General features: G+C 44.4%; 2 protein-coding genes across 10 annotated transcripts in view; one reads left to right on the top strand and one right to left on the bottom strand.

Moving 5' to 3' along the window:
- Positions 1-26355, top strand: part of NFRKB (nuclear factor related to kappaB binding protein) — a 42693-nt gene extending 16338 nt beyond the window's left edge. For 3 of the 9 annotated variants that reach the window (XM_053203863.1, XM_053203866.1, XM_053203864.1), the window contains 19 exons: positions 685-769; positions 1175-1355; positions 1634-1742; positions 1962-2088; positions 2334-2399; positions 5871-6008; positions 6789-6868; positions 7190-7236; positions 9823-9883; positions 10302-10476; positions 12326-12432; positions 12782-12905; positions 13118-13197; positions 13333-13553; positions 13664-13934; positions 14555-14764; positions 17344-18111; positions 20924-21030; positions 21848-26355. In XM_053203863.1, the coding sequence (XP_053059838.1) occupies positions 685-769; positions 1175-1355; positions 1634-1742; positions 1962-2088; positions 2334-2399; positions 5871-6008; positions 6789-6868; positions 7190-7236; positions 9823-9883; positions 10302-10476; positions 12326-12432; positions 12782-12905; positions 13118-13197; positions 13333-13553; positions 13664-13934; positions 14555-14764; positions 17344-18111; positions 20924-21030; positions 21848-22184 (3294 nt within the window). In that variant the 3' untranslated portion in view covers positions 22185-26355. The remainder of the gene's footprint in view (positions 1-684; positions 770-1174; positions 1356-1633; positions 1743-1961; positions 2089-2333; positions 2400-5870; positions 6009-6788; positions 6869-7189; positions 7237-9822; positions 9884-10301; positions 10477-12325; positions 12433-12781; positions 12906-13117; positions 13198-13332; positions 13554-13663; positions 13935-14554; positions 14765-17343; positions 18112-20923; positions 21031-21847) is intronic. The other 6 variants (XM_027036912.2, XM_027036915.2, XM_053203867.1 and 3 more) reach the window with 5 other exon arrangements.
- TMEM45B (transmembrane protein 45B) overlaps positions 25919-27401 on the bottom strand; it is a 38811-nt gene continuing 37328 nt past the window's right edge. Inside the window, exon 6 of the mRNA XM_027036918.2 lies at positions 25919-26818. Within this exon, the coding sequence (XP_026892719.1) occupies positions 26710-26818 (109 nt within the window). The 3' untranslated portion in view covers positions 25919-26709. The remainder of the gene's footprint in view (positions 26819-27401) is intronic.

A 27401-nucleotide genomic window follows, 5' to 3' on the forward strand; every position in this document is an offset into this window, starting at 1 on the left:
GCTTCCTTTTCTGTCACTGTTGGGGGACAGGAGCAACAGTAGAGGCTAGTTAACAGCAAAGATAGGAAGACAGATGCCTAACATAGCGTCTGATTTCATCTTTACAGCAAAACTGGTACATGGATCATTATGTCCGTTTTACCTGTGTTCAGAGAGGTTAAGGGGCTTGTCATTGCCCCTTTGGCTAGGAAGTCAGGGGTCAAATCCTGTGCTCTTCTCACTTTTTACTCCTTCTGTTCCTTCACTTTGACCGAATCAGGGTAATGCCAGGGCAATCAAGCCAGTCCATCTGGCTTGAGGGGAGGAAGAAAAGGCAGGCCATCTAAGGTGAGATGGGAAGTGTCACACCCTGGAAGTCAGCAAATCCCTTAACTTCTCTGAACCCCATTCTCAGACTGTAAAGTACAGTGATACTTAACACGACTGTTTGAAGAGCACATAACATAAGGAATGCAAAAGAGCTTTATAAACTGGATGCTATGTAGTAGAAAGGTTGGAACTGAGTTCTCCTGTGCCCCATTACGCAGGGCAGTAGTTTTAATCTCCATACATTTTTTGATTCAGCATGATTTCCTCAAGTGCGCCCAACATCTGATTGTATCTGTTAGGTAAATTGGCAAAATCATTGGCAGTTTTAGCTCCTTATTTGGGCCTCTATAACAAATCTCTGAATATCACATCCAGGATCATCCGGACCTTTTGACAGGGGACCTGACTCTCAATGACATCATGACTCGAGTAAATGCTGGCAGGAAGGGCTCTCTAGCAGGTAATTGATATCCTCTGTAGGTAGTCATTATCTGACTGTGGTGTTATGTTACGTAGACTACTTACATGTGGCAAAAATAAATGAAACTACAGCTTTCCTTCTTGCTGATAACCTTTGTTTTTATCATTGCATCTTGTGGATTTATAGGTGGAAATGAATATAAAATCAGTACAGTAGATCTTTGTCTCTTTAATAGGTGCTAAAGTTAACCTGTAAACCTTTATAACCTGTAAAATCTCTCACTAGGTTTGGTTAAAAAACAAAACAAAAAAAACTAAATGTCTTAGTACTAAGACTTTTCTTTCTTCTACTGGTGGGTGTTGGGAAAATAACATGCAGATAACACCCCTTGCTTCCTGATGTACAAAATGCAGTTCTCTGATTTTTGTTGCCTTTTCTTTCCAGCACTATATGACTTGGCTGTCCTTAAAAAAAAGGTTAAGGAAAAAGAGGAGAAGAAGAAGAAGAAAATAAAACTGATCAAATCAGAGGCAGAGGATTTGGCTGAACCCTTAAGCAGTGCTGACGGGATCCCACCTCTCTCACAGGCCCCTTCTCCGCTGGCTATACCTGCTATCAAGGAGGAGTAAGTGAACAACACATAACCTGCTCAAGGGTGAAAGGTTAACCTGGGGAGTGTACCTAGTGCTCATGTGGAATGAGCTGGTATATGTTGAATCTGTGTAAACACACACACACACACACACCACAAAAGACCTGAGTCCCAGGGGACCTGCTGGGGAATTTGTATAGTGTGGTCCCTTACTGAACTTTTCTATGACTGTTAGGTTTAGAGGGCCTAAACCATCTGGGGATGTTGTCTTCATCTTTTTGGTTGTTCTTACATATTTTTTCCTTTGTTAGGCCTCTTGAAGATCTCAAGCCTTGCCTTGGAATCAATGAAATATCTTCCAGTTTCTTCTCTTTGCTATTAGAGATCTTGTTGCTGGAGGGGCAGGCTAGCCTTCCTATGGTAAGAGTTTTGGAAAAATCAGGTGTACGTCAGAGTTTTTGAATTGTGGAAAACTTTAACGGTCTCAAGCTAGAGAAGAATAATTTTGGGTTCCTCCCAAAGCTCTGCAGTTAACTTGCTTTGTGACTTGCAAATATACTCTGGCTTGTTCTGGCACATCTCTGGAATTGCTGGTGTAGAGTAGAACTGTAACTGAGTTCTGCCTTTACTTTCCCTTAGCTGGAGGAACGGGTTTTGGATTGGCAGTCCTCTCCAGCCAGCTCCCTCAATAGCTGGTTCTCTGCGGCCCCCAACTGGGCAGAGTTGGTGTTACCAGCCCTGCAGTATCTTGCTGGAGAAAGTCGTGGTAAGGTACTTCTTTCTTTAGAGTCAAGTATTTTTTTCCCTCTTTATCTCATTCTCCTGGTAAACTGTAGGCTTCCTGGTTCAATCCATTATGGCTTTGCATAATGCTGTACCTTGGGGGGTCTCTGCTGTCCTGATACGCTATCATACATTCAAAAGTTATCTCAGAGGTCAGGGATGGTAATTATTCTGAGTTTAGTGCTCTCTCTGACCTGTGTTCTTGTTCATGTGATTCATTTCTTGCAGCTGTACCTTCCAGTTTCTCTCCGTTTGTTGAATTCAAAGAGAAAACCCAGCAGTGGAAATTGCTTGGTAAGTAATTCATACTGCCTATCCATAGCAGTAGGTTTTCATTTTCTCACTTCCTCTGCTCAGCCTCTTTTGTCTTCCAGTCAATACAGTCCAGTAGAATCTTGAAAACAGCAATATTAAGCCTGTTTTGCTCAGTAAAAAAATCCTTCATGACCTCTTTAGTATCTCACACTAAGTTTTACTGCTGTATTGGATTTTGGCTTACCCCAGCAGGGGTGGGACAGCCCTTCTATTACAATGCATCCTGGTACTTGTGAATTTAAATCTGCAGGGGTATTTACAGTAGCACCCACATTTGAATTGATTGTACCTATGGTTTTAGATTAATGTGTGATAGTATACTGTTTTTCTTTCCTAACAATGGGCTTTGCTGTTGAGGATAACGTGCAGTAAGATGTTGGACAGCCGTTGGGGTGCCTGGGTGGCACAGTCGGTTAAGTGTCTGACTTCGGCTCAGGTCATGATCTCACGTTTCGTGGGTTCAAGACCCGTGTCAGGCTCTGTGCTGACAGCTCAGAGCCTGGAGCCTGTTTCAGTTTTTGTGTCTCCCTCTCTGTCTGCCTCTCCCCTGCTCCTATTCTGTCTGTCTCTGTCAAAAATAAACATTGAAAAACAAAAAAAGATGTTGGTTAGCCCTGAATAAACTATTTCCAAGGATTGGGATTCTTATTTTTGTTTTAAATCTACAAAGTCCCACTTACTAAGTTGTATTGTAGTATCATGCACCTGAAGTAACTTGGTGACAGTTATGACCCTGGTAAGAGGAAAATTCTGTGTTGATTTTCTGCTGAAATTCACAGACCTTTCTCTTTACCCTCTTGAATGGTCTGTGAAGAAAGAGATGGAGAGAAGGTTGTGAACTCAGTAGATCCATTTATTTCTTACAATGTGTATTTAGCTTTTAGGTGTCAGGCATTGTGTTAGGTGCTGGAGTATATAATGAACGTTCATTCAGTTGAAATAATAAATATATACATTCTGGAGGGGGAAAGTACCAGAAAGGATGGAAGTTTATGTTGAGGTGTTGGTATATTCTGCAGAGTTGGGAGGACCTTCCTGAGGAAAGAACATTTCAGCAGAGACAGTAATGATGACTAAGAAGGAGCTAGGCAGGCTGAGGGGAAGAACATTCCATATGGAGGAAGCAGTATGGTTTTGTGGTGCTAGGGAAGATTCAATTCGAAAAGATTGCACGAGCCCACATAGAGAGCATGATAGTCTGGACCTGAGGAGAGAGAATGGACCAATTTGAGAAAGTTCTAGGTGGTAAAAGCCACAGGACTTGGTTATGACTGGCTGTGGGGAGTGAAGGGAGAGTGCCATCAGGCATCATTTCCTGCTAGATTTGTGCCTAGTGGTGAAGATGTCATTCACTGAGGTAGGCAGGTGTGGAGGACATCTTGCCTCAGGTGAGGGTGAAGATCTTGAGTTTAGTTTTGGACATGCTGAGTGTGAGCTGCCTTTGAGGTATTTTAAGTGTTGATGTTGAGTAAGCAGTGGGGTGTGTGGATTTAGAATCCAGATGGGAGAGTTAAGGCAGAGAGTTGTTGGCATGTCTGCAGGAATTGAAGCCAAGGCATAGGGAGGAAGCGTGAAGTGAGGAGAAAAGAGGGCCTTGGAGAAGTTCCAAGGCAGAGCAGGCTGAGCAGAAGTGCCTATGGAGAAGTGACTACAGACTTGGGGGGAAACCATGAGATAGTTGAATCTTGGAAACCAGGGGAGGACAGAGTCAGGAAGTGGGAAGTGGTAATTAGTTTTGATTGGTCTAAAAGTTTCAGTAAGTTAAAGCTCACGGATCTGTGGACATAGAAGAAATGGTGAATTTCTTGTAAAAATGACTCTTTGTCAGGATGATGGGCATCAAGGACAGTGGGGAGCTGAAGGTGACCCATGATAGTTGACTGCAGCTCTGTCTGGCTCTGTAGGGCTGGTGGCTTGAAGTCAGCCTGGAGGGGTACTTATGCCCAGGGTGGCAGACTGTCTAGGATGAGGTAATAAGGATTTTAAGTTCATGGACCAGATAAAACCGGTGGCCAGTTTGGTGACCATAATGCACCCTTGTAGATCTGCAGGTGCTACCAGTCAGGGCCTCCTTTCCTGTAGCCAGTTAAACCTTTACCTGTACATGTCTGGTTAAAGAGACCGTGAATCTAAACATCTCTTTCTAGAGTTTTAGCAGTGGAGGGAATGAAAGTTAGGGAGACTTGTGGCCAAAGGAGGCATTTTTTTTTTTTTTTTTTTAAAGGAGAGAAAGTCTAAGAGAGTCCAGGTGTTGATAGGAAGAGTATAGTGGAGAGAAGGAGGCTGAAAATACAGGAGAGAAGGGAGAATTCACCATAAAAATCCCTGTGAAGATGGGGAGGGATTGGCCTTGGATGGCAGAAATGGCAGCACATTTCTTATTGTAGGCAGAAACAGTGGACACCCAGCAGTAGGCTCACGGTTGTATTGTGGGAACGTTGAGGGAGTTGGATTTGATGGCTTTTCTGTGTAAAGTAGGAGGTGAGAGAGGCGAGGTTGTCATGAGTAAGAAGGGGAGGTTGAGAGAATGGGGACATAGTTGCTGTGGTTATGGGAAGCTAGCTTGATCAGAGGTTATGTTAGATTGCCAGGCAGCATTGAGGGTCCGTTGAGGCTGCTCATTGGGCATTTATAGTGGTATTTTTTGCCCTTTTGTGTGTTTTTTCTTTGGCAGCCCTCAGCTCTCTGAGATGAAGCATGGAGAATGTGGACAGTTGAGATTGTGAGTTTTGTGGGATTGGAATGATGTAGATACAGGAGCAGTGGTTAGCAGGTATTACTATATTGGTAAGATTGCCACTGAAGTGATGGACACGGATGGAACCCAGTAGGGAGGGAAATGTGACAGAAGGGGGCTTGGAGAAGTGCAGGTGTCCGTGGGCTGGCAGCCCTGTTGAGTCACAGTGCTGTTTTGGTGGGAGAAGGGAAGCAAGCAAGGGTTCTGGATGGCTGTGGTCTGGGAGCAGAAGGTGTGAATTAGCGTAAAGGCTGTCAGCTCCGGCTGTGTCTGGCAAGCGCTTGGAACTTTTTAAAAACACTGATGCCCTAGGTCTTACCCATAGACTTGTGTGGGACCTGAGCCTTAGTATTTTTAAAAGTTCCCAGGTGATTCCTGTGTGTATGTAGCCAGGGTTGAGGGGCACTGGATTAGTCATGTTGAGGATGTGGCAGTTTTAGCTAATGACTACACCCAGTTGTGATTGTGGGAGTGAGTGGCTGGGGTGGAGTGGAGGGAGGAGGTCGTGAGGACAGAACCAAGGCGTTTGGATATTGGCTGTACCATCTGTATGGATGTGCCAGTTGCACAGTGTGGCAGGGAGTAGACTGGTGAGCCAGAGCTCCCCGTGAGGAATGACTAGGTAAGTAGCTGAGAGGAGCAGGGGACAGGGTGGAACAGGTGGATGCTAAGATCCTTAGGTACCAGGCATTTGTTTTATTTTGATTTTCCAGAAGAGCTGGGGGGAAATAGTTTGGCATCAGTGATGGGATGGAAGGAGGAGCTCCACTCTGAAGGGCGTGGCTGTGAGAGGATAGGCAGCTGGCACACCCGAAGGTTGAAGGACTGGGGAGAGGCCGACTTCACACCAGGCAAGGATGTGGAGGGAGTGATGCGGGAACAGGATTAAGGCTATAGGGAAACTGATTATGAAGAAGCATTTCTAGAGGACAGAGCAGAGTACGAGGAATCTTCCCAGGATAAGGAAGTTCAGCACATTCTGGGGATGGCAGTACCGCACATTGTCTAGTGAAAGCATGTAAGAGTCCTCAGAAGTGTCATCTCAGCTGCCTCTGAGAAGGGTAGGGCCCTGGGGGCTGTATTCTTTCCACAAGCTGTCGTGAGTGGTCGTCTTTCTAAGGAAGGTCAAGGGGTTCAAGCTTTTCTCCTGCCTGGGGGCCTTCTTACTGCTGTGCCGGTTGCCAAAATGTCTCTGGTGACCCACTAATGAGAAGAAGCCTTTTCTGACCCCCACCCCCCACCATGATAAGGTAACTTTTCTAGGGTAAGCTTCCATAATATCCTTTGTGACACCCACCACTTTGAGGTTTTATTAATATGTATTCTTGTGTCACTTGACTGTAAACTCCATGAGAACAGAGACTGAGTTCATGGAATAACCCTAGCCCATGCAGTGCCTGGTGCACAGTGGTTACTCAGCAAATCCCTAGGGAATGAGTGATTTATTTAGGGAACATCCAGAAGTGGTGGTCCAGGCAGAGAGTGAATGGGAGGGCAGTACCTGCTGAGGGGATAGTATGTGCACAGGTCCTGATGGGTTTTCTCTCTGGCATAGGAAGAAGTGGGATTCTGAGTAACACTTTAGATTGTTTTATTATTATTATTATTTTGCCTTTTTGTTTTTCTGATAGGCCAGTCCCAAGATAATGAAAAGGAATTAGCTGCACTCTTTCAACTATGGCTAGAAACCAAAGACCAGACTTTCTGTAAGGTAAGGTATTAAAGAAATACCAGATCTGGGGCGCCTTGGTGGCTCAGTCAGTTAAGCAACTGGCTATTGATTTCAGCTCAGGTCATGATCTCACAGTTTGTGGGAGCAAGCCCCATCTCAAGCAGGAGCCTGCTTGGGATATTCTCTCTCTCCCTCTCTCTACCCCTTCCCTACTAGTGCACTCATGTGTTCTCACTGTCTCTCAAAATAAATAAAAAATTAAAAAAGGAACACCAGATCTTTCTTACTGGGTTTCCAGAGCCCTTAAATTAGCCAGAATTCTTTAGTCCATTTACCTGTTCATGTTTTCCTTTTCTCCAGCAAGAAAATGAAGACAGCTCAGATGCCACAACACCTGTTCCTCGGGTGTGAGTATAATACTTTAATGGTGGGTGGTTTTCCATGAAATTATAGTTTAAGGTACTGCCGTGGTTTTGCTGACATTTCTTAGCATGTTAGAGCCATAAGTGGACTTTAAAGATCCTAGGAGTCCACTGTTCTTACTTGCCTTAACATACCTGAGAAGGGCAGCACATTCCCATCAGTAAGAGTGGCTTTCTGAGCAGAGGATTCTGAATTGGGGGAGGACTGCATAGTGGAGTCTTTGAGGTGGATGTAATCTATCTTGTAGGAGGGCTTACTCTTTTCCCCAAATTCTCCTTCAGTTCCCATTTGAGAAGGATTCATCTAATCTGTCTTTCTCATTTTACCTATGAAGAAATTGAGTCATGAGTTCAAGTGACTTCCTGAAGGTTAGTGACAGGACTAGAATTTAAGCCTCTTGACCTCTAATCCTGAGCTCTTTATATTACATCATGTCATGTGACTGTTTCCAACCTGGTGTGGTCCCTTTTGTTACCCCAACCTCGTTGAGATACAGTTGACATATAATACTGTTTAAGTTTGAGACGTACAACATAATTGACTTGATGCATGCATATATTATGAAATGATTACCATAATAGTTGCATTTATTATCTCACATAATTATCCATTCTTTTTTTTTGTGGTGAGAACATGTAAGATCTCTCTTCTTAGTATGTGAACCAGTATTGGTAACTGTAGTCATCATGCTGTGCATTCGATCCCCAGAACTTACTCGTTTTCTAACTGGAAGTTTGTACCCTTTGACCTGCCTCTACTCATTTCCCCCATCCTCCAGCCCTTGATAACTACCATTCTACTCTCTACATTCTACTCTCTATTTTTGTCAGTGCGGCTTTTTTTAGATTCCACATATGTGAGATCGTACAGTATTTGTCTTCTCTGACTGACTTATTTCACTTAGCATAATGCCCTCAAGGGCCATCCATATTATTGCAAACGGCAAGATTTCCTTTTTTATGGTTGAATCATATGGTGTCTTAAGGAATATATATGTTCATTGACTGATAGGCAGTTCGGTTGTTTCTGTGTTGTGGCTCTTGTACATAATGCTGTAAATAAGGGTACACATCTCTTTTCAAGATTTCATTTCCTTTGGAAGTGCACCCAGAAGTGGGGTTGTTGGATCATATGATAGTTCTAATTTTTTAAGGGATCTCCATATGCTTTCTGTAGTAGCTGAAGCAGTTTAACATTCCTACCAGCAGTACACAGCAGTTCTCGTTTCTCTATATTCTTGCTAACATTTGTTGTTTTTTTATCTTTTTGGTAATAACTATTCTAACGTGTGAGTTGATCTCTTATTGTGGTTTTGATACATGTAGATTTGCAAATATTTCCTCCCATTTGCTTTTTCATTTTGTTTTCTTTGCTGTGCAGAAGATTTTATGTGATGTAGTATCACTTGTTGATTTTTGCTTTTGTTGCTTATGATTTTGGTGTCATGTCCAGAAAAGTATTGCCAAGATCAGTGTCCAAGAACCTCTTTCATATGTTTTCATCTAGGAGTTGTACAATTTCAGGTGTTATAGTTAAGTCTTTAATCCATTTTGAGTTGATTTTTGTGAGTGGTATAAGATGGGGTCCAAATTCATTCTTTCCCATGTGGATATCCAGTTTTCCCAATACTATTTATTGAAGAGACTGTCTTTTCCCCATTGAGTGTTCTTGGCTCCATTGTCAAATATGGAGCCAGTGGTTTGACCATACACAAAATGGTTTATTTCTGGTCTTTTGATTCTGTTCCATTGGCTTATGTGTCTGTTTTTATGCCAGCAGTATACTATTTTGACTATTATAACTTTGTAATAAAGCTTGAAGTCTTCATATGTGATGCTTCCCACTTTGTTGTTCTTTCTCAGGATTGCATTGACTATTCGAGGTTCTTTGTGGTTGCATATAAATTTTAGGATTTTTTTTCTGTTTCTGTGAAAAATGGCATTGGTATTTTGATTACGTTGAATCTATAGGTGATTTTGGGTTGTATGGACATTTTAACATTTTTCCAGTTTGTGAACATAGACTATCTTTTCATTTATTTGTGTTTTCTTCAGTTTCTTTAATCAGAGTCTTATAGTTTTTAGTGTACACATCTTTCACCTCCTTGGTTGAATTTATTTCTAAGCATTATATTGCTTTGATGCTGTGGTTTGGTTCTTTAGATTCCTGAATGCCAGCATGGAGGGCCAGCCTGAATGTGACAGAACTGTTTATGTAACAGGGGTATAGAACTCACTGTCTCTTTGAAGCAGAAAAACCACCATTGTTATATTACAAATATGAAGTCTTTTGTTCCTCTAAGGCTGAATTTTTTTGTTGTCATTACATGGGGCTTAGCAACAGTACTGAAAACAGGTAAAAATGTCAGTCTCACTACCTAGTACTTTTCTGGATTTCTAAGACTCAAGTAATTTTTGGAAATACAGGAGTTACTTGGTAGGATCTGGAAAGTCAACTTTTGACCTTTGTGGGAACAGAGTACTAATGAAGGGACATTTTTTTCATGGTGCAAAGGAATGGTTCTGGGTGCTGGAGAAGGGGTGATGGATACAAAATTCTTTATGTTCCAGAAGAACTGACTATGTGGTGCGGCCCAGCACGGGGGAGGAGAAACGAGTTTTTCAGGAACAGGTAAGAAATACCTAGAACCCAGTGAAAATCTCTGCATCTGTGTGGCCATGCTGAAAAAGCTCTGAGCCCGATCTTCTTGGAGTCCAAATTCTTAGAGGGAATTCATACCCTTAACCTTAGACATTCTGTTGGTTGAGATTGTTTGCTGGGGGGTGGAAATGGTGTGAGGAAAGGGAGTAAGAAATGTTTTCATGGGTTTTTCTTCCAGTTAGCAAAATAAATTTACATTTATCTCTCAGTCCCTTTGGTAATGACTATGGCTTTGGAGACCACCTATTTCCACTCTGGTTGGCTCAGTATTCCTAGTGGAATAGCCTGTTCCCATTAGTCTCTCCGGGTTGATCTCCTACTGTTTGAGAGTGTTAGAAAGAACCCCACTAATTCTGACTTAGGTGCCTTGTTCCTTTTCTCTTGTTAGGAGCGTTACAGATACAGCCAGCCCCATAAGGCATTCACCTTTCGCATGCATGGCTTTGAGTCTGTAGTGGGGCCTGTGAAGGGTGTTTTTGACAAGGAAACCTCGCTCAACAAGGCTCGGGAGCACTCCCTGCTGCGCTCTGACCGTCCTGCCTACGTTACCATCCTGTCTCTTGGTATGTGCCATCTATTTGTTTCTGTCATCAGCTGTCTCTCCCAATCCCTGGCTTTGAGGGCTTTGAGGGTCAAATGTAGTTTTACGAGGCCTTGGAGTTTGGGACATGAAGGGGGATTCTACCCCCAGAGATTAATGCCAGGAATCAGTTTCTTCCCTGATGTCTTGGGCTCACGTTTACTTTCATTCAGGAATTTTTTACAGACCAGCCAACTAGCATAAATATGGAATTTGCTACCTTCAGGCTGATTCTTTCATTTTATTTTTTATTGTTTTTGAATGGATATTTAGCAGAGGAGATTTATTTTTCCTTTTATATATATACGCATATATACACATATATATATATATACACATATATATACACACATATATATACATATATATACACATATACACATATATATACACACACACATACATATATACACACATTAAGTTTATTAATTCTTTGAGAGAGCACATGCGTGGGGAAGGGGCAGAGAGAGGGAGAGAGAGAATCCTAAGCAGGCTCTGCATTGTTAGCTTAGAGTCCGACTCGGGGCTTGATCTCACTAACGGTGAGATCATGACCTGAAGCAAGATCAAGAGTCAGACACTTAACCGACTGAGCCACCCAGGTGCCCCTAGATGGATTCTTAAAAAAATTTTTTTTTATGTTTATTTATTTTTGACAGAGAGCATGAGCGGGGGAGGGGTAGAGAGAGAGGGAGACACAAAATCTGAAACAGGCTCCAGGCTCTGAGCTGTCAGCACAGAGCCTGATGCGGGGCTCTAACTCACAGACCACGAGATCATGACCTGAGCTGAAGTCGGATGCTCAACTGACTGAGCCACTCAGGCGCCCCTAGACGGATTCTTTTAAACATAAGACGTTTAACCTTTTTTTGTGCCATGAAGCTCTTTGGCAGTCTGGTGAATCCTGCACACTGTCTCAGGATTTTGTCCTTATTTATTGTTATTTATTTGTATTTTTTATTTTTTTTAAAGATTTTATTTTTAATCTATATACCCAACATGGGACTCAAACTCACAACCCCAAGATCAACAGTTGCATGCTCTACTGACTGAGCCAGCCAGGTACCCCAGGATTTTGTCTTTTTTTTTTTTTTTTTAATGTTTATTTTTGAGAGAGTGAGTGCAGGTGGGGAAGGGGCAGAGAGAGAGGGAGACACAGAATCCGAAGGAGGCTCCAGGCCCTGAGCTGTCAACCCAAAGCCTCATGCAGGGCTTGAACTCATGAACTGTGAGATCATGACCGGAGCTGAAGTTGGACGTTCAACCGACTGAGCCACCCAGGTGCCCCCAGGATTTTGTCTTTAAATGAATAAAATACTTAAGAGTTCTAAAAGAAACCAGTCCTATTAAAATATTTATCAAAATCTTAAATTTATGGTACAGAAATATATGTGTTTTTTATGTTATTAAATGACAGCCTTTAGTAGCAGGTCACTTAGCTCCTATAATTTCCGAATAGCGATGAGTGGAAATGGTATCGTGAGTTGTCTACAGTAGCTGTGATGTGTGTGATACGAAAATACCTGATTTCTGTCGCAATATCACACTACCGCCAATATAAAGTTTGTTACCATTGCTCATAATTGAAGGAAATGCTAAATTTTAGTCAGATATATAACTTTTTTCCTCACCCAAGTTCACAGACCTCAGTTTTGGCTCAGGGTGTCTGAAGTGTAGGAAACTGTCTCCAGAGGGCAATGTCCACCTAGTGCTGAGTCTGACTAAGGCAGAGAGACACCTCAGCTTCTCCCCACAAGAGCAGGTAGAGGGACAATGCTCCTCAGTGGCAGCCCTGCTTGACTCTTCGACTTTCCATTTTCTGATGTCCTTAGTTCGAGATGCTGCGGCCCGGCTGCCTAATGGGGAAGGTACCAGGGCCGAGATTTGTGAGCTGCTCAAGGACTCCCAGTTTCTGGCACCAGATGTCACCAGCACTCAGGTAGGATGGAAAAGAGACAATGTTTTGTTCCAAAATGGATTTAAGAAAACCTACAAGAAAATATACAACATAATGATTTCTTAAAACTGAATGAAAAAGAGGAAAGAAGGAGATCCTGAGAAATGTGAACAATGATGACCTATGACCCTTGCAGTCTGTGGAGCACAGATTTCCCTCTACCCTTTACTTCTGCTTCTACTGCAGCTTCTTAGGTCACTGTCTCCTTCAGGGGTCTTGCCATTGGTAGTATTGCCACCAGACTGAGATAGGATCTGCAACTCACATCCGGTGGTTTTTCCCTGGTGTCTGAGTCTGACTGGTCCCTTTTCCACTTTGTTCTGCTTCTCAGGTGAACACAGTAGTGAGTGGGGCCCTGGATCGGCTGCATTATGAAAAAGACCCATGTGTGAAATACGACATTGGGCGAAAGCTGTGGATCTACCTGCATCGGGACCGGAGCGAGGAGGAATTTGGTGTGTGAGGCTCTGATTAGATGAGGGATGCTTCTGAGTTATTGCCCCAATTCCATTCTGCTTTGTGATGACGTTCAGGCAGGATAGGAATATAGAGGCAAGACTTAGCCCGTTGGCGAGGCCACCAGTGAGGCCTTGGCTCTTAATGAAACCACCCTCCTTACTGTGCTGAGGTTGAACTGTTGCTGAAACTTAACCACCTTCGTTTGCAGAGCGGATTCACCAAGCACAAGCAGCTGCAGCTAAAGCCAGAAAAGCCCTTCAGCAAAAACCCAAGCCTCCATCCAAGGTGGTAAGTGATCTCCTGAGAGCAGCTGCCTTAGCGGTGTCAGGGATGGTGGCAGCCAGGCCTTCCCTGAATTCCCTGCATCAGGAACCATGCCATCCTTTGGTGACTTTGGCTAAACTATCTGCCTTCTGCTTGTAGAAGTCCGGTAGCAAGGAGAGTTCATTGAAAGTCCTCAGCAGTGGCCCTTCTGAGCAGAGCCAGATGAGCCTCAGTGACTCCAGCATGCCTCCCACTCCAGTCACACCTGTGACCCCCACCACTCCGGCTCTGCCTGCCACTCCGATCTCCCCTCCTCCTGTGTCCTCGGTGAACAAAAGTGGCCCTACTCCTGTCTCAGAGCCAGCGAAATCTAGCTCAGGGTAAGCTCTTTCACTGTTTTCTCCAGCTTTCTCCCTCCAGAGATCTTTTGTGTGTATGGCTTAACTTGCTTTATTTTTTAATCATCCCCCTTGCCCCCATTTTCTCGTAGTGTTCTTCTGGTGTCTTCACCCACAATGCCACAGCTAGGAACAATGCTCTCCCCGGCTTCCAGCCAGACTCCACCACATTCTCAGGCAGCTGCCCGTGTGGTGAGCCACTCTGGCTCGGCTGGACTGCCCCAGGTGCGGGTGGTGGCCCAGCCTGGCCTTCCTACTGCTACTCAGCAGTCAGCAGGGCCGACTCAGACACTGCCACAGATGCCAGCGGGACCACAGATGCGCGTTCCAGCCACTGCTACTCAGACCAAAGTTGTGCCACAGGTAAACGGGGACGGCAGAGCTGGACCTCAAGGTGGTCTGATGGGTCCAGTTGACAGAGTGGGTAAGGACCAAGGAGCGTTAGATTATTGCTGCTGCTGCTGTTTAACACAGCGACTCATTTGATGTTCAAAGCTGGCTAAGCGTTTTTAAGTCGTTGTATTTTACATGTTGGGAATCAGAACTTTTGAGAAGTTTAGTTATTTACCCAGGATTGTAACATCAGGATCCTGGTGGATGGAGGTGGAATGTGATTCTAAATCTCAGGCCCTTTCCATTGTGCCTGTCATCTTAGCCATACCGCTAATAGTTGGGTAATTTTAGAGAAGAGTCTTACTTCCTGCCTCAGTTTCCTTTGCTGTAAAAGGGTATAATATTTGTTCTCCGTATGTAGGAATACAACAGGATGTTAAATGTGCAAGCTTTCTGAAAATTAAGGTGCTCCACACAGATACAAGAACTTTACAATGTGCACTTTAGAGCACAGTGAGCCTTAAGCACCAATAGAGCAGAAGTAGTCTCGGGGGAGCACTTCCTGGGCAGTGGCACATGCCGGAAGCGGCTCACTGTGCCAGGCTGCGTCTCAGTATCTAATTGAGCTCTCCACCTCACGCTTGAACCAGACAGTAATGGCCACCGTGCCGGTCAAAGCTCAGACTGCGGCGGCCACTGTGCAGCGGCCTGGACCTGGGACAGGGCTCACGATGACAAGTCTCCCTGCCACAGCCAGCCCCGCGAGCAAGCCAGCCACCAGTTCTCCTGGGAGCTCTGCTCCGAGTGCTTCCACAGCTGCTGTCATTCAGAATGTCACAGGACAGAACATTATCAAGCAGGTCAGTGGAAATCTCTCTGGGTGGATCCAAATCCTTTTTCCCAAAGCAGAGGAGAGTCAGAGATCTTAATGATTTGTAACCTTTGATCTTTAGTTCATGGGTATTTCAGTGGTGAGTTCCCACCAACGGCAGTACAGGCTTCATAGATGCTGAAGATTTCCCCTGTTTCTTTCCAAAAAATTCAGCATGTAGTAGTTGAGCTTCTTGATTTGGAGTAGACTTCCCATGAATTTACTTAGTGAATATCTTGTAGTGTGACATTATACACTTTGTTGGCCTTTCTGTTTACCTTTAATAATAGTAGGATACATTTTTATTTTCCTGGTTATGAACATGCACAGATGATAATTGAACTTCAAAGAATGGTTAGGCAGTGGGCGGCTTGATCTCAGGCATGTGAGTTTGAGCCCCACATTGGGTACAGAGATTACTTAAAAATAAAATCTGTAAAAACAACGACAAAGAATTTTTAGGTAAAATAGCAATGATAGGTGTGCTTATCATGTGCCTGTACTGTGCTGAATATTTTATAGATATTAAATAATTTAATCCTCATAACGCCATGGGGTAGGTGCTTTTGTTATTCTCGTTTTATAGATGAAGAAACGGAACCATATAATGGTAAAGTATTGTCATTTTTTTCATTAAATACTTACTGAGTGCTCTTTTGTGCCAGGCTCTGTCCAGAGTATTGGGGATGTGGTGGTGTATGACATAGATTGAATCCCTGCTTTGTGGGCTTATCTTCTCCTGGGGCTAGGGGACAAAAACCACTTCAGGGACAGGTATAGAAGAGCTATGAACATCAGTAACCAGGGGAAGGACTACAGAGTGACAGGGGTGCCATTTGAGCTAAGGTGATCTATGAAGGTCTGAGGGGAAGAATGATATTAGTGTGCTGTATTTTGATTATCTGGGGACAAAGCATTCTAGGCATAGGAGTAGTAAGTGAAAGTGCCACGAGTTAATAATATGCTTGAAGAACAACAGGAAAGCCATCAAGCGTGTAGTTTAGTGAGCAAGTATCAAAGTGTTAGAAGGGGGGGGGCTGCTTGAGAGGTTAGCTGTGGTTAAGTCCTGTTGGACTTTGATTTTCTCTTAAATGTGATGGGGAGCCATTTAAAGATTGTGAGCCAGAGCGACTTGATCTAGTGTACATTTACAGAACCCCTTGGCTGCTGCGTAGGATGGAATTCAAGGGACAGGAGCAGAAGCAGGGAAACCAGGGGCGAGGTGGTCGCAGCAGGTCCAGATCCTCAACTGGTGCTGGCTTGTGTGCGTTGTCTTTGGAGGTAGGAGAGGCAGTGGGATTCCGGATATGGGGTTGACGGTAGAGCCAGTGTGATTCTTCTCCAGTGGGCAGATTATGGGGTCTGTTGAAAGAAGGGAGTTGAGTGTGCCCCACAGCTTTGGGCTTGGGTGATTGGGTAGATTGTGATATCATTTACTGAGATAGAAGAAAACACTGGGGTGCAGAGACTGGAATACAGACTGAGAGAAAAGTCAGCACCTATATCGGGTATACGAAGGTGTGAATGACATGAAGCTAAAAATTGATCACTCATTGGTTATGGGTAATGAGTGCACTTGACTGGGCCCAGCGGATTGGTGGTGGTTTGGGAATGGATTCAAAAGAGAATGTAAGATGAGGAAGTAGAGACAGGGAATAGAGGCAGTTTTTAAGCAATTGCACTTTCAAAGAGAGCAGAGAATGGGGGCTGGTGGGAATGTGGAGTAAATGAGGATCTGCTTCTGTGTACGTTGGGAAATGTTAAAGCACATTTGCATTCTGATGGCAGCAGTCAGTAGAGAGGAGGAAATTGCTCATGCAGCAGACAGTCCCTGAGGCTAGAAGAGTACATGTGTTACACATGGGAGATTGGCCTTCCACAGGCATTGGTGCGGCTCCAAAGCCCATGTTTGATCACTGTGCCATACTCCTCTCAAAATTGAAGATTGGCACAACTATAAATAAAAGACATTTTTGAAACAGTTGGGGATATACAAATATATATTATTAGATAATACTTGTAGGTCATTATTGGGTAATAATAGGTGGGACTTTTTTGTGTGAGTGTGGCCTGACGTGTGATCTGTCTTGGAAAATGTTTCACGTGCACTTAAAAAAAGGTGTGTATTCTTCTGTTTTTGGATGGAATATTCCATGATCTCTGTTAAGTCCATCTGGTCCAATGTGTAGGTGATTACTATTATTTTTTTAATTTAAAAAGTCCTTTTCTGTGTTGGAAATATGTAAAGAAGTATTGATCGGCAAAATGCTATATATTGGCCTACTTTAAGATATTCCAACTCCTCTGTCCAGCACCTCCACACCCCCCCGCAAAGGTGGGGAAGGATAGATAAAACAAGATTGGCAAAGTGATAACTTTGAAGCTGGGTGGTAGTACATGGATTTGTTACACTGTTTTCTACTTTTGTGAATGTTTACCAGTTTTCAAAACAAAAGATTAGAAAAATGTGAAAGACACGTACCCACGAAATGGAGGTTTGTGTGATCATACTCATAACCATTTGAGCGCTGGGAATCCCCTTGTCAGTGCTGTCTCTTCCCTATCCAGGTGGCAATCACTGGGCAGCTTGGTGTGAAGCCCCAGGCAGGCAGCAGCATTCCACTCACAGCCACTAACTTCCGTATCCAGGGTAAGGACGTATTGCGTCTGCCACCCTCTTCCATCACCACAGATGCCAAAGGCCAGACGGTTCTCCGAATCACTCCGGACATGATGGCCACGTTGGCCAAGTCCCAGGTTACCACAGTGAAACTGACCCAGGACCTCTTTGGGACGGGAAGCGGCACTGCGGGCAAAGGCATTTCTGCCACCTTACACGTCACTTCTAATCCAGTCCACGCGACGGATAGCCCTGCCAAGGCCAGTTCGGCCAGTGCCCCTTCGTCCACTCCAACAGGTACCACCGTGGTTAAAGTGACTCCTGACCTCAAGCCAACAGAAGCCTCCAGTTCAGCTTTTCGCTTGATGCCGGCACTTGGTGTGAGTGTGGCAGACCAGAAGGGGAAAAACACAGTGGCTTCTTCAGAAGCAAAACCAGCTGCCACGATCCGCATCGTGCAGGGCCTGGGCGTGATGCCCCCCAAAGCAGGCCAGACCATCACAGTTGCGACCCATGCCAAGCAAGGGTCCTCAGTGGCCAGTGGGTCTGGAACTGTCCATACTTCGGCGGTGTCCTTGCCCAGTATGAATGCTGCCGTGTCCAAGACTGTGGCCGTGGCCTCTGGGGCTGCAAGCACCCCCATCAGCATCGGGGCAGGAGCCTCTGCTGTGCGGCAGGTCCCTGTCAGCACCACAGTTGTTTCCACGTCCCAGGCTGTGAGTAACATAGTGGGGAAGAATAGCCCTTCTGCTTGGGGAACTTGTCTTTTGAGGAATGGAAAGTAGACCCTGTCTCTGTCACTTCATTTGACCCACACAGGCTTATTTCCTACTAGGCTCTTTTGTTTGATTTTGAAACAAATTTCTGAAGTAGTGTGTACGTAAGTGATTAAAATAGTACAGAAGTACATAGAGTAAAAAATAAAATTTCTTTCAGCACTCTCTACTTCTTCCTTCATGAGGACTAATTACTAGTATTTTGGCATTTATCCTTCTGGTCCTTTTCCCGAGCATTTTCGTACAGTGTGTACACATTCAGTTTAAACAAAAATTCCTGTGAGAGAGCTTCATCTGTATACTGTCCTGTGGATTGCCTTATTTATTTAAAAATATGTTTTGGGGATTGTTCTAGATCCTACACGGATATTGACGGCATTCTTTTTAATCATACCTGATAGTCCACAGAAGGCATGTGCTTTACCCTTTCATCTGTTAAAGAATACGTTTTTACTGTTTAAGGGCAGTGCTGCCATGAAGAAACACATGAAAGTATTTCTGGAGCGGAGGTAGAATGGGTCAGGTATACATACTGAAGGTTGTGATAACTCTAGTTGTGCAACCAAAAAGGCCCTACCACCTTCCACTTCCATCAGCAGCTCTCATGTTTCCCCCATATCCTAACAAATGCTGGATATCTTGTTTTTTTCTTTCTTTTTTGTTTTTTTAACTTAAGTACCCATCTTACTGGTGAAAAGAGTTCTTTTTCTGTTTTGTTTCCCTGATCTTTAGTGGAGTTGGGCATCCATTCATATGGAGATTGGCATGTGCTCTCAGTGCAGAATAAATCTTTGCCACTTTTCTTCTGAGGTATTCAGCTTTTCATGTTGTTTGGGTGGCTCTGTATATCTTCTGGATGTTAATTCTTGTTACATATAGAAAATGTTTTCTTCCAGCCTGTTATTTTTTAACCTTGCATATGGAGCCTGCTCTACAGGTATTTTATCTGATTAGATCTATCAACATTTTCTGTTATGGCTTTTAGGTTTTGCATCTTGTGCCATTCTTACTCCAGGGTTATAAAGATATCAGCCTTCATTTTCACAACATTTTCAGGGTTTTAGAAAAGGTGTCATTGATAATCCATTTGAAATATATTTTGTGAATGGCATGTTGTAGATATCTCATTTTGTATTTCTTACTTTGTTCCAACATCATTGACTGGTTTATTCCTTACCTGCTAACTTGAAATACTACATTTATCATAAAGCAAATTCCCATATCAACATAGGTGTGTTTCTGGGTGCATGTGTATTTCTACTCTTTAGTTTCTGGATAAGGAGCCCTGTTCTGTACAGTGGGGTGAATACGGACAGCATAAAACACAGTTTTACGTTTCCTAAGCAGGCTGTATAATAAAACCTCAGCAATTTGGATAAAAGCCAGAGTGGTGGAGGAAGAACATTAGTAAAACCAACCAGCCAACAAACTCTGAAATACAGTGCGGCTTAAAAGGAAGTATTTATTTAGGTTCTCATATCACAAAAATTAAGGAAGCAAGGAAACAGTGCTTACTTGGTCCACTTTGCTCTCGACTCCTCACACAGAAAGGTAGTAGCCAGGGGCACCTGAACCTGAAAAGCATGTGAGGGGGTGGGAAGTAGTGAGCAGTGATTCTTTTCTCCATCTAGTCAGCTAGTTAGGCTAGTTCACCAAGGGGTGATTCCAGTTGGTGTTGTGGTGGTCTGAAACTTTTGACACAACTGAGGCATTCTTAAGAAAACCACCAGGAAATCCACCTGGAGGCACCATCTCAAGGTATTCTGTTTTCTGTTGACATCTTTCAGTGCTTTCTGATGCACTACAAATTGTGAGTAAACTGTGGAGATTGGTATGGGGAACTGTGACACAGTTTTGCACCTGAGGGCCCGGCTTCTTTAGCAATAGCTTGCTCAAGGGAAATGTTGATGCTTTTTCTTAGTATCCTAGCAACTACTTCTCTTGAATCTGTTTTTAAAATCAGATTCACACAAGATTTTACTGTATATAAATTTTATTACCAACCAGGGGTTAAAAAGCAGGTGGCCTAAAAACAGGTGATGCAGTGAGCTCATCTTTGCCATCCTGAAATCCCAAAGACTAGGCGTGGTCACCTTCTGTTTTGTTCCTTTTAGACCTTATTGGCTTTGGGGTTGGACTTTTCACTTGGTTGAGTTTATTATTAATGTCCCTTAACTAACCTCTTATCTCTGGGAGAGACGGAAAGCACCTGGAAAATGTGACCTGTTGCTAATCTAGCGTGCCCTGCTGTCTGCTCCCTACCAGTGAGCCTGCACCCCAGTGAAGCAGTAGTTATGCACTCTGTTAACTCCTGAGTGCCTGTGTCCTTCATCACACTTCCTTCAGTACTGTGTGCCAGGTATCGGGAGGCACACGGATGATGAGGAGCCTGGCCTCGAAGGAGCTCAGACTCTTACTGTGCTCAAGTGAACACACGCTTTCCTTAGTGATTTAGTGCACCTATTTATCCTGCTGGCAGCAGTTTTATATGGTTGTTGCTCTTGTAGGTAGTGTGAACGAGGAGCTGTTACACAGATCAGAGACTACCTAAATACAGTACATGAGCTCTTAACTACAGCCTATTGGCAGTTTTATGAGGGCAGCCTGGGCCCACACCTCAGAAATATCGGGACCCTGCAGCATACAGGAAAAGAGAGTATCTGAGTGCTCACTCCTCAGTTCTGTGGCCCTGTACGTGACACTTGGGGGTTTCCTTATCTAGCCTGTAAACCTGATTTCATTTTCTCTTTAGGGGAAGCTGCCTACGCGGATCACAGTTCCTCTCTCTGTTATTAGCCAGCCTATGAAGGGCAAAAGTGTGGTCACGGCCCCCATCATCAAAGGCAACCTTGGAGCCAAGTAAGTGCTGTAGTGATGGGCGGGTGGGGCTTCCAGGTGGCTCCTTGCCACATAGTGGAGAGGCAGCTAGTTTTCCTGGGGCTCTTCTTGAGTATTTCTCCTTTGTTGTGCTCACCAACAGTATTTATTGAACACCTAGTATCAGGTGCCAGGGACACAGAGAAGCGATTAAAACAGACAAAAAGCTGTGCTATCTTCAAGCCTACCTTGTAGGGTGAGGAGAGAAATTATAGAGTAAAATACCCTAGGGGGTGGTGGTGTGTACTATGGAAGAAAAGCAAGGAAGGGGACGACAGAACATTCTGGAATGGGGAGGGCTGGTGACATGGCTCAGATGGCAGTTTCCAGTGTGGGTGTTGGGGAAGGCCTCGCTTTCACATTTGAGCCCCGTGCTGTGGTGTTCTGAGCAGGAGGTCTTACTTGGGAAGCTGGCCTTCCTTTGGTCTTGACTTAAACCAGGATAAGGGGCATGATGAAATCAGTCTGATGGTTGGAAGGTGGCTGTTTTGGGGGAGAGTTTCTTGTCTGAAACACACACCTTCCTGGGGTCCTGTCCATTATTTCTGCTGATCGAGATATGGATGTCGGGGTCATTGTATCCAGAGCCCTGGGGGCCTTTGGGCTTGCTCTTTTTTCATGGGAAGCATAGAAGCTAGGAGAAAGGTGGTCTCACCAGCTGGTTTCCATTTCAGTCTAGAATGCAGGGATTTTCACTGTGCTGCTGACCTTCCTGTTTTCCTTAAACATGCGGCCTCATTCTGGGCCAGAGAGAGCACCCTGCCTGTCATTATGCTTCACTGGTGCTTTCCATTCACAGCCTCGGCGGGTTGGGCCGCAATATCATCCTGACCACCATGCCAGCAGGGACTAAGCTCATTGCCGGCAACAAGCCGGTTAGTTTCCTCACTGCCCAGCAGTTGCAGCAGCTTCAGCAGCAAGGCCAGGCCACACAGGTAAGGGTTCCAGGCAAACGGTGGGCTCTACCAGGCCTCTTTTTCTCTTGCTGTTTGCTCTCGGCTGAGGAGCTCGTTTGCAGCCTGTTGACCAGACTGTCTCTCTTTGCAAACAGGTGCGCATCCAGACTGTCCCTGCATCCCATCTTCAACAGGGAACAGCTTCTGGTTCCTCCAAAGCAGTCTCCACTGTTGTTGTGACCACAGCTCCATCTCCTAAACAGGCACCTGAACAGCAGTGATTCAGAGAGAGAAAGATGACGTCCGTGAAAGCACACACCTAGGCTGCCCTTCTGGCTTAAAGGAGGGGAGCAGGGAGGTTGTGTCGTCCTTCTCAGCTTGTCTGTTGAAGGGAAGGCCAGCAGTGGGATGATGGCAACAGTGGCGTGGATTCTGCCACCACACTCCACAGTGGAGCATGCTGAGAAAAGTCCCCTCCAGGCTCCAAGGGCTGTTCCGCTCCGGTGCAGGAGAAGCTCCTCTGTTTGGGGATGAAGTCATAGTTGTGCCACACGAGCCATGGTTCTCTCCTGAGAGCCAGACACCGGGGGAAGGCTTACAGCTGCAGAGCGTGCAGACCGTCAGTAAGCCTCGTTCTCGATGTGGATTGTATTTTTTTTTTAGCTTCTGGTCTTCTCTGTGACTAGTGGTCTGGATAGGAATTTTATGTCCAGAAATTTTTACGTAACTTATTTTTTTAAAGAACCTGTTGTATGTCTTTATCCAGTGGAAACCTGGGCTTTATAAAGCCCCCACTCCCCACTGCCCCGAACTGATTATTCTCTTGACCAGAATGGGAGAATAGCAGGATTCTCAGTGAGTTGGTGGCTGACTTGAGAGCTGCATGGCAATGGGGAGGCTGTCAGCTGGGTAAGAAACCAAGGGAGCGAGATAAGTGAGATAGCGTGGGTTCCCTGAAATGGGATTAGTTTGGCACTACCTCATAAAGATGAGGTATCAGGATCTTGACTGTGGTCCGTATCTTCATCTGCTGACTTTGTCCTCCTTGTCAGTCCTGTTCACACAGAAGTCCAGAGCCTGTGGACAGGATAGGCAAGTGCCAGCAGACATGCTGCTCTTGCGGCATAGACTTTATTGCAGTTCAGAGATTATATGTTTTGCTTTGCTCCAGGGCAAGAGTCTGCAAACCACAGCCCTGGGGCTGGCTACCCGTTTTTGTAAATAAAGTCTTATTGGAACACAGCCCATGGCCATTTGCTTATGTATTATCCTTGGCTGCTTGCAGTCAGGAGGCAGAACTGAGTAGTTGCCATAGAGTCCAGATGCTCCTCAGGCCTAAAATGTCTCTTATGTCCTCAGGCCCGTTAAGTAAAACTTTGCAGGCTTCTGCTCCAGAGGAGAGGCGGCAAGAGGAGAGAGTGAGTGGGTGTGCCCACTGGGCGGACGAAGCAGCACAGTCACAGGAGAGGTCAGTCGGGGTTTACAAGTCCTTTAATCCTGGCTGCCTCTCATTTCTCAGCCTCCATCAAGCTGTGGCAGAGCTCAGAACAGTATTTTTAAATGTAGTAAGTAAGTAAAGCACTGGTTGTTAACAATATATGCCTCTTTTGTATGGGAGCAGGGGTTGGATGGCAAGGCTGTTCTGCAGTGTCAGGGCCTCTCTCTCTCGTTTCCAGATTATTAAAGATGTGTCTTTAATCTGGAAGTTCAGTGATGATCTTTTATGGGGTCTGGTGAGGAAGTGGAGTTGAGGGGCAGAAGGTCCCAATGGTGTAGTTTAGAGGGGTTGCAAGGTGGAAGCTGAGTGATCAGGAAGATTGCAGAGAAGGTCAGGGTGGCTTGTGGCTTTTGAGACCTTGCATTTGATTTTTAAAGCAGTTCTGTAAATAGACATCATCAACCGTCTTCTAACTTCTCATCTCTGGGAGAAGTGGTGAGTCTGAGTTGAGGTTAAAGAGAAAAAGACATAAATCCAGTCTTCTGATTTTAAGTATCCTTTCTTTTGCCTTCCTAGGGGAAGATGGCTGTATGTCATGCTGAGCTGTGGGGACAGTTGGAGCTAGGGTGGTAAGCCCAAGGTACAGAGAGCTGAGGCGAATTGGCGGAGAGGTGACTGAGCTTTTGCTAGTAGTGGGGGGCCAGCACAGATGTCCCACTGGGAAGGGGGGAGAGGTAGGGACTGCCGTGAAGGAGAAAAATGGCCTTTTAGCCGAGCGGAGGAGAGCACGTCTGTGTTCTCCAGTACTTTGATATTTGCACATCATTGCTTCCTAGAGGCACATTTCACATGAAGAGTCCACGTGACAGTGTCTGAATGAGAAAACGGTAGAAATTTGAGGGATCCTGTCTCAGGTATTTATTGTTGGTTAAAACAAACCCCTTCCGAATTTACTTAACAAAGGATTTCATGAAGGTAGCTCTGGCATTCAGCCCCAGCCCTTCACTGACTTTTCTTTACTGAAGTCACCTGGCTGTGCCTGTCTCTGAGTGCCTGCAGACATTTGTCTGCATGCTTGGGGAACAGGGATGTTTCAGGATGTTAGTGTAGGACTGACTCCCTGGTAAGTACGATTTGGTACTGCCCAGCCTGTCAGTGGAGTACTGAGGAATGGCAAGCCCCAGCTGGAGTTGTTGAAGTGACGTCACCAGCATTTGCATGCTGTGCAATGTGGTTCTGTGCATACAGACCTCAGGGGTCTTGTAGAGATGTGGTAGCGATGGTGGCTGTTTTGGGGGGGCAGTAAGTCCAGAAGAACTCATGGCAGCCACTGAGCCTCTGACGCTGAGGTTCAGAGGTTGGTAAAAGTGGTCAGACCACATGTCTAAGACCGGATTCGGTGAATAGGATTGTTTGTGATGGGTTTGTATTGTAAACGCATCTAAGAATGTTTTTCTCCAGGGTTGACCAATTCCATGAAGGTACCCCAAACTGCTGCTGTGAAAGGGATTTTACAGTAAGTTTCAATATTGTATATCTGGTCTTCACACCTCAACTGCTTGCTCTGGAGAAAATACTGCATTTCCTTAGAGTGTAGTGCACTTCCCCCACCCTTCAAACCTAAAATAGAGATCTTTACTATGAAAGTAAAACTGGGAATAGGTTCCTTATACCCACTTCCAGTCTCTAAAGAAAGAATATGTTTTAAATTAATTGCTCATAATAGATCCTTCAGTACTCGTTGAATGAAAGTGTGGTTTCCTAGTTAGCAGGCCAATGAAAGTAGACCCTGAAAGGGGACCACAGGTTCTCTTCTCATAACTATATTTTCAAGTAGCTCATTCTTAACCTCTGACGTGTGACTTCAGCATTGAAAGGCTGGCTAACCGTGGGAGGTCAGCTTTCACTTAAGTACAGCATTTCTTCCAGAGAGCACCCGGTGCTTTGTGTAAAAGATCTCTACCGCATTTGTGGGAAGTAGCAGGAAGGAAGCCGGCTTTTGAGTCCTGAAGGCTGGCTTCCCAACTTGGTAGCTGTGTGACCTTTGGCTAATCAACTTCTCTGAAGAACCTAACGTGGCTTCCATTACAGATGGTTGTGTGAATCAGGTGGGATACAGTGCATTTCAGAGTGTGGAAAGTGTTGTGCAAACCAACGGTACTTGGTCTGGAAGACCTTTCAGAGTTGGCCTAGGCCACTTTTATCCGTTTGTAGAACTTTACCAACTCTCCATGTTCCTTTGTGATTTTGTGGCCTTTGTGCATCCTGTTCTCTGTGCCTGGAACGTGCTTTTTTTTTTCCTAAAGGGCAAACTCCCCATCTTCTCCCCTCCCTTGTAGTTGTACTTACCCCTTAGGGCACCAGTCACCCTGTATGTAAACGCTTTCATATCTTCGCCATTAGGCTGAATTCCTTGCTGGACAGGGATCTCCTTAATCCTTTCAACCATTTCAGTGCTGGCGCAAAGTAGATGTTTAATAAATATTTGTTGAAGGAAGTTTTTAAAAAAAAGAAAAAACCAGATCCAGAACCAAGATTAGACTGTCAGGACTTTATATTACTAGTTCAAGAGTCACATCTTTTGCACGATTCTTATGCTTTGCTTTCAGCTGTATTGAAATTCAAGGTCTTCGGCAACCTGCCATTTTTCTACCTCATTATACAGACTTCCTGTTAGTGTCTTCTTATTAGAGTTCTTTTGAGGAGCCAGAACATTTGCGTTCCAGCTCTCAGCTGGGCCACTGACTAGCTTTCTGATTAAAAAAACAAAACAAAACAAAACAAAAAAATACCTTTGGCCCAACGTCGTGACTTATCAGTAATATTACAGTACTCTGGAATATTAATGGCAAATTAGGAAATGTTTAGTAACATTTAAAGTACCAAAGTTTGTGAACTATTTTACTTTAAGAAGTATGTGGTAGAATTATATCTTTAAAATAAAGTCAGTCTCGTGTATTTACTTTCTGATAAGAAAGTACCTGTTTTCTTGAAATTTGAAAAAGAGAGAAGTTATCAAAAGCAGGATGTTCTGCTGGATTCCTATCCCAGACTCATCCCGTGGCCACTACCTGTTCTCAAACTTTCAGAGTCTTTGATTTCTCTTCATACTGAGACAAAAATAAAGGCTTGCATCATTTTTCTTTATGAAGGATACCACAGCAACACAAACTTTAGCCAATTAAATGAGAAAGTGCAAATACATAGAACTGTAAGAGCAGACCAAAGGAAGCATTGAAATGGAGGAGACAAGCTACACCTTTGCACACTCTAGCTGTTTGTGCTCAAAGGGACATGTCCACCCCGCACTGATGACGGGTAGCCTCCTCACTCTTCATCTGAGCCAGTCAGGAGGGCCGTCTGGTAAGTGTGATCTGACTTCAGCTTCTGAATCCCAATGATTTCTCCTCCGCACCTCTTTAACCGAGTCAAATGGCTATAATAGAGTAACAATAAGAAACCATGAAATTAGCCCCCCGAATTCCCTTATTCTCTCAACCAAGTTAGTTATGTTAAAGTATCTACTGGTTCTTAGCGCATTTTCTTTGTAAGTCCACCAGATGCTGTGGTTGTCTGCATATCTCACTTCTTAGGCAGTGTTCACTGGTAGATAAAGGGACTCATGATTAATAATGTTTAATAGTTAATGTCATAACAGACTAAACCTAGGTCTCCTGCCTCCCAGTGTATGTTTCACCGACCAGGCAGTAGAACTAAAGGAAACTGTGACCTTCTCTTCAGTTTGGTCTGCGTGGAACTGTGTATGTGATGTATATCTGCTTTGGGTAGGTAAATCAGAAACTAGAGGGGCAGCTACAATGACAGAACTAATAATAGCATATCCTAAAAGTCGCTTGCTCTGCAGTTCAAGACGGTCTGCCATTGACTCATAGGGTGACCTTGATCAAGTTAGTCTTTCAAGCCTTGGTTTCCCCATCTGTAAAATGTTACCGTGTATACTTCATAAAACAATGAGGGTGCAGTGGTGTAATAGACTTGTGCTTCCCACAGTGCCTGGG

This window comes from Acinonyx jubatus, chromosome D1, assembly GCF_027475565.1.
Source record: "Acinonyx jubatus isolate Ajub_Pintada_27869175 chromosome D1, VMU_Ajub_asm_v1.0, whole genome shotgun sequence".
Taxonomy (NCBI): domain Eukaryota; kingdom Metazoa; phylum Chordata; class Mammalia; order Carnivora; family Felidae; genus Acinonyx; species Acinonyx jubatus.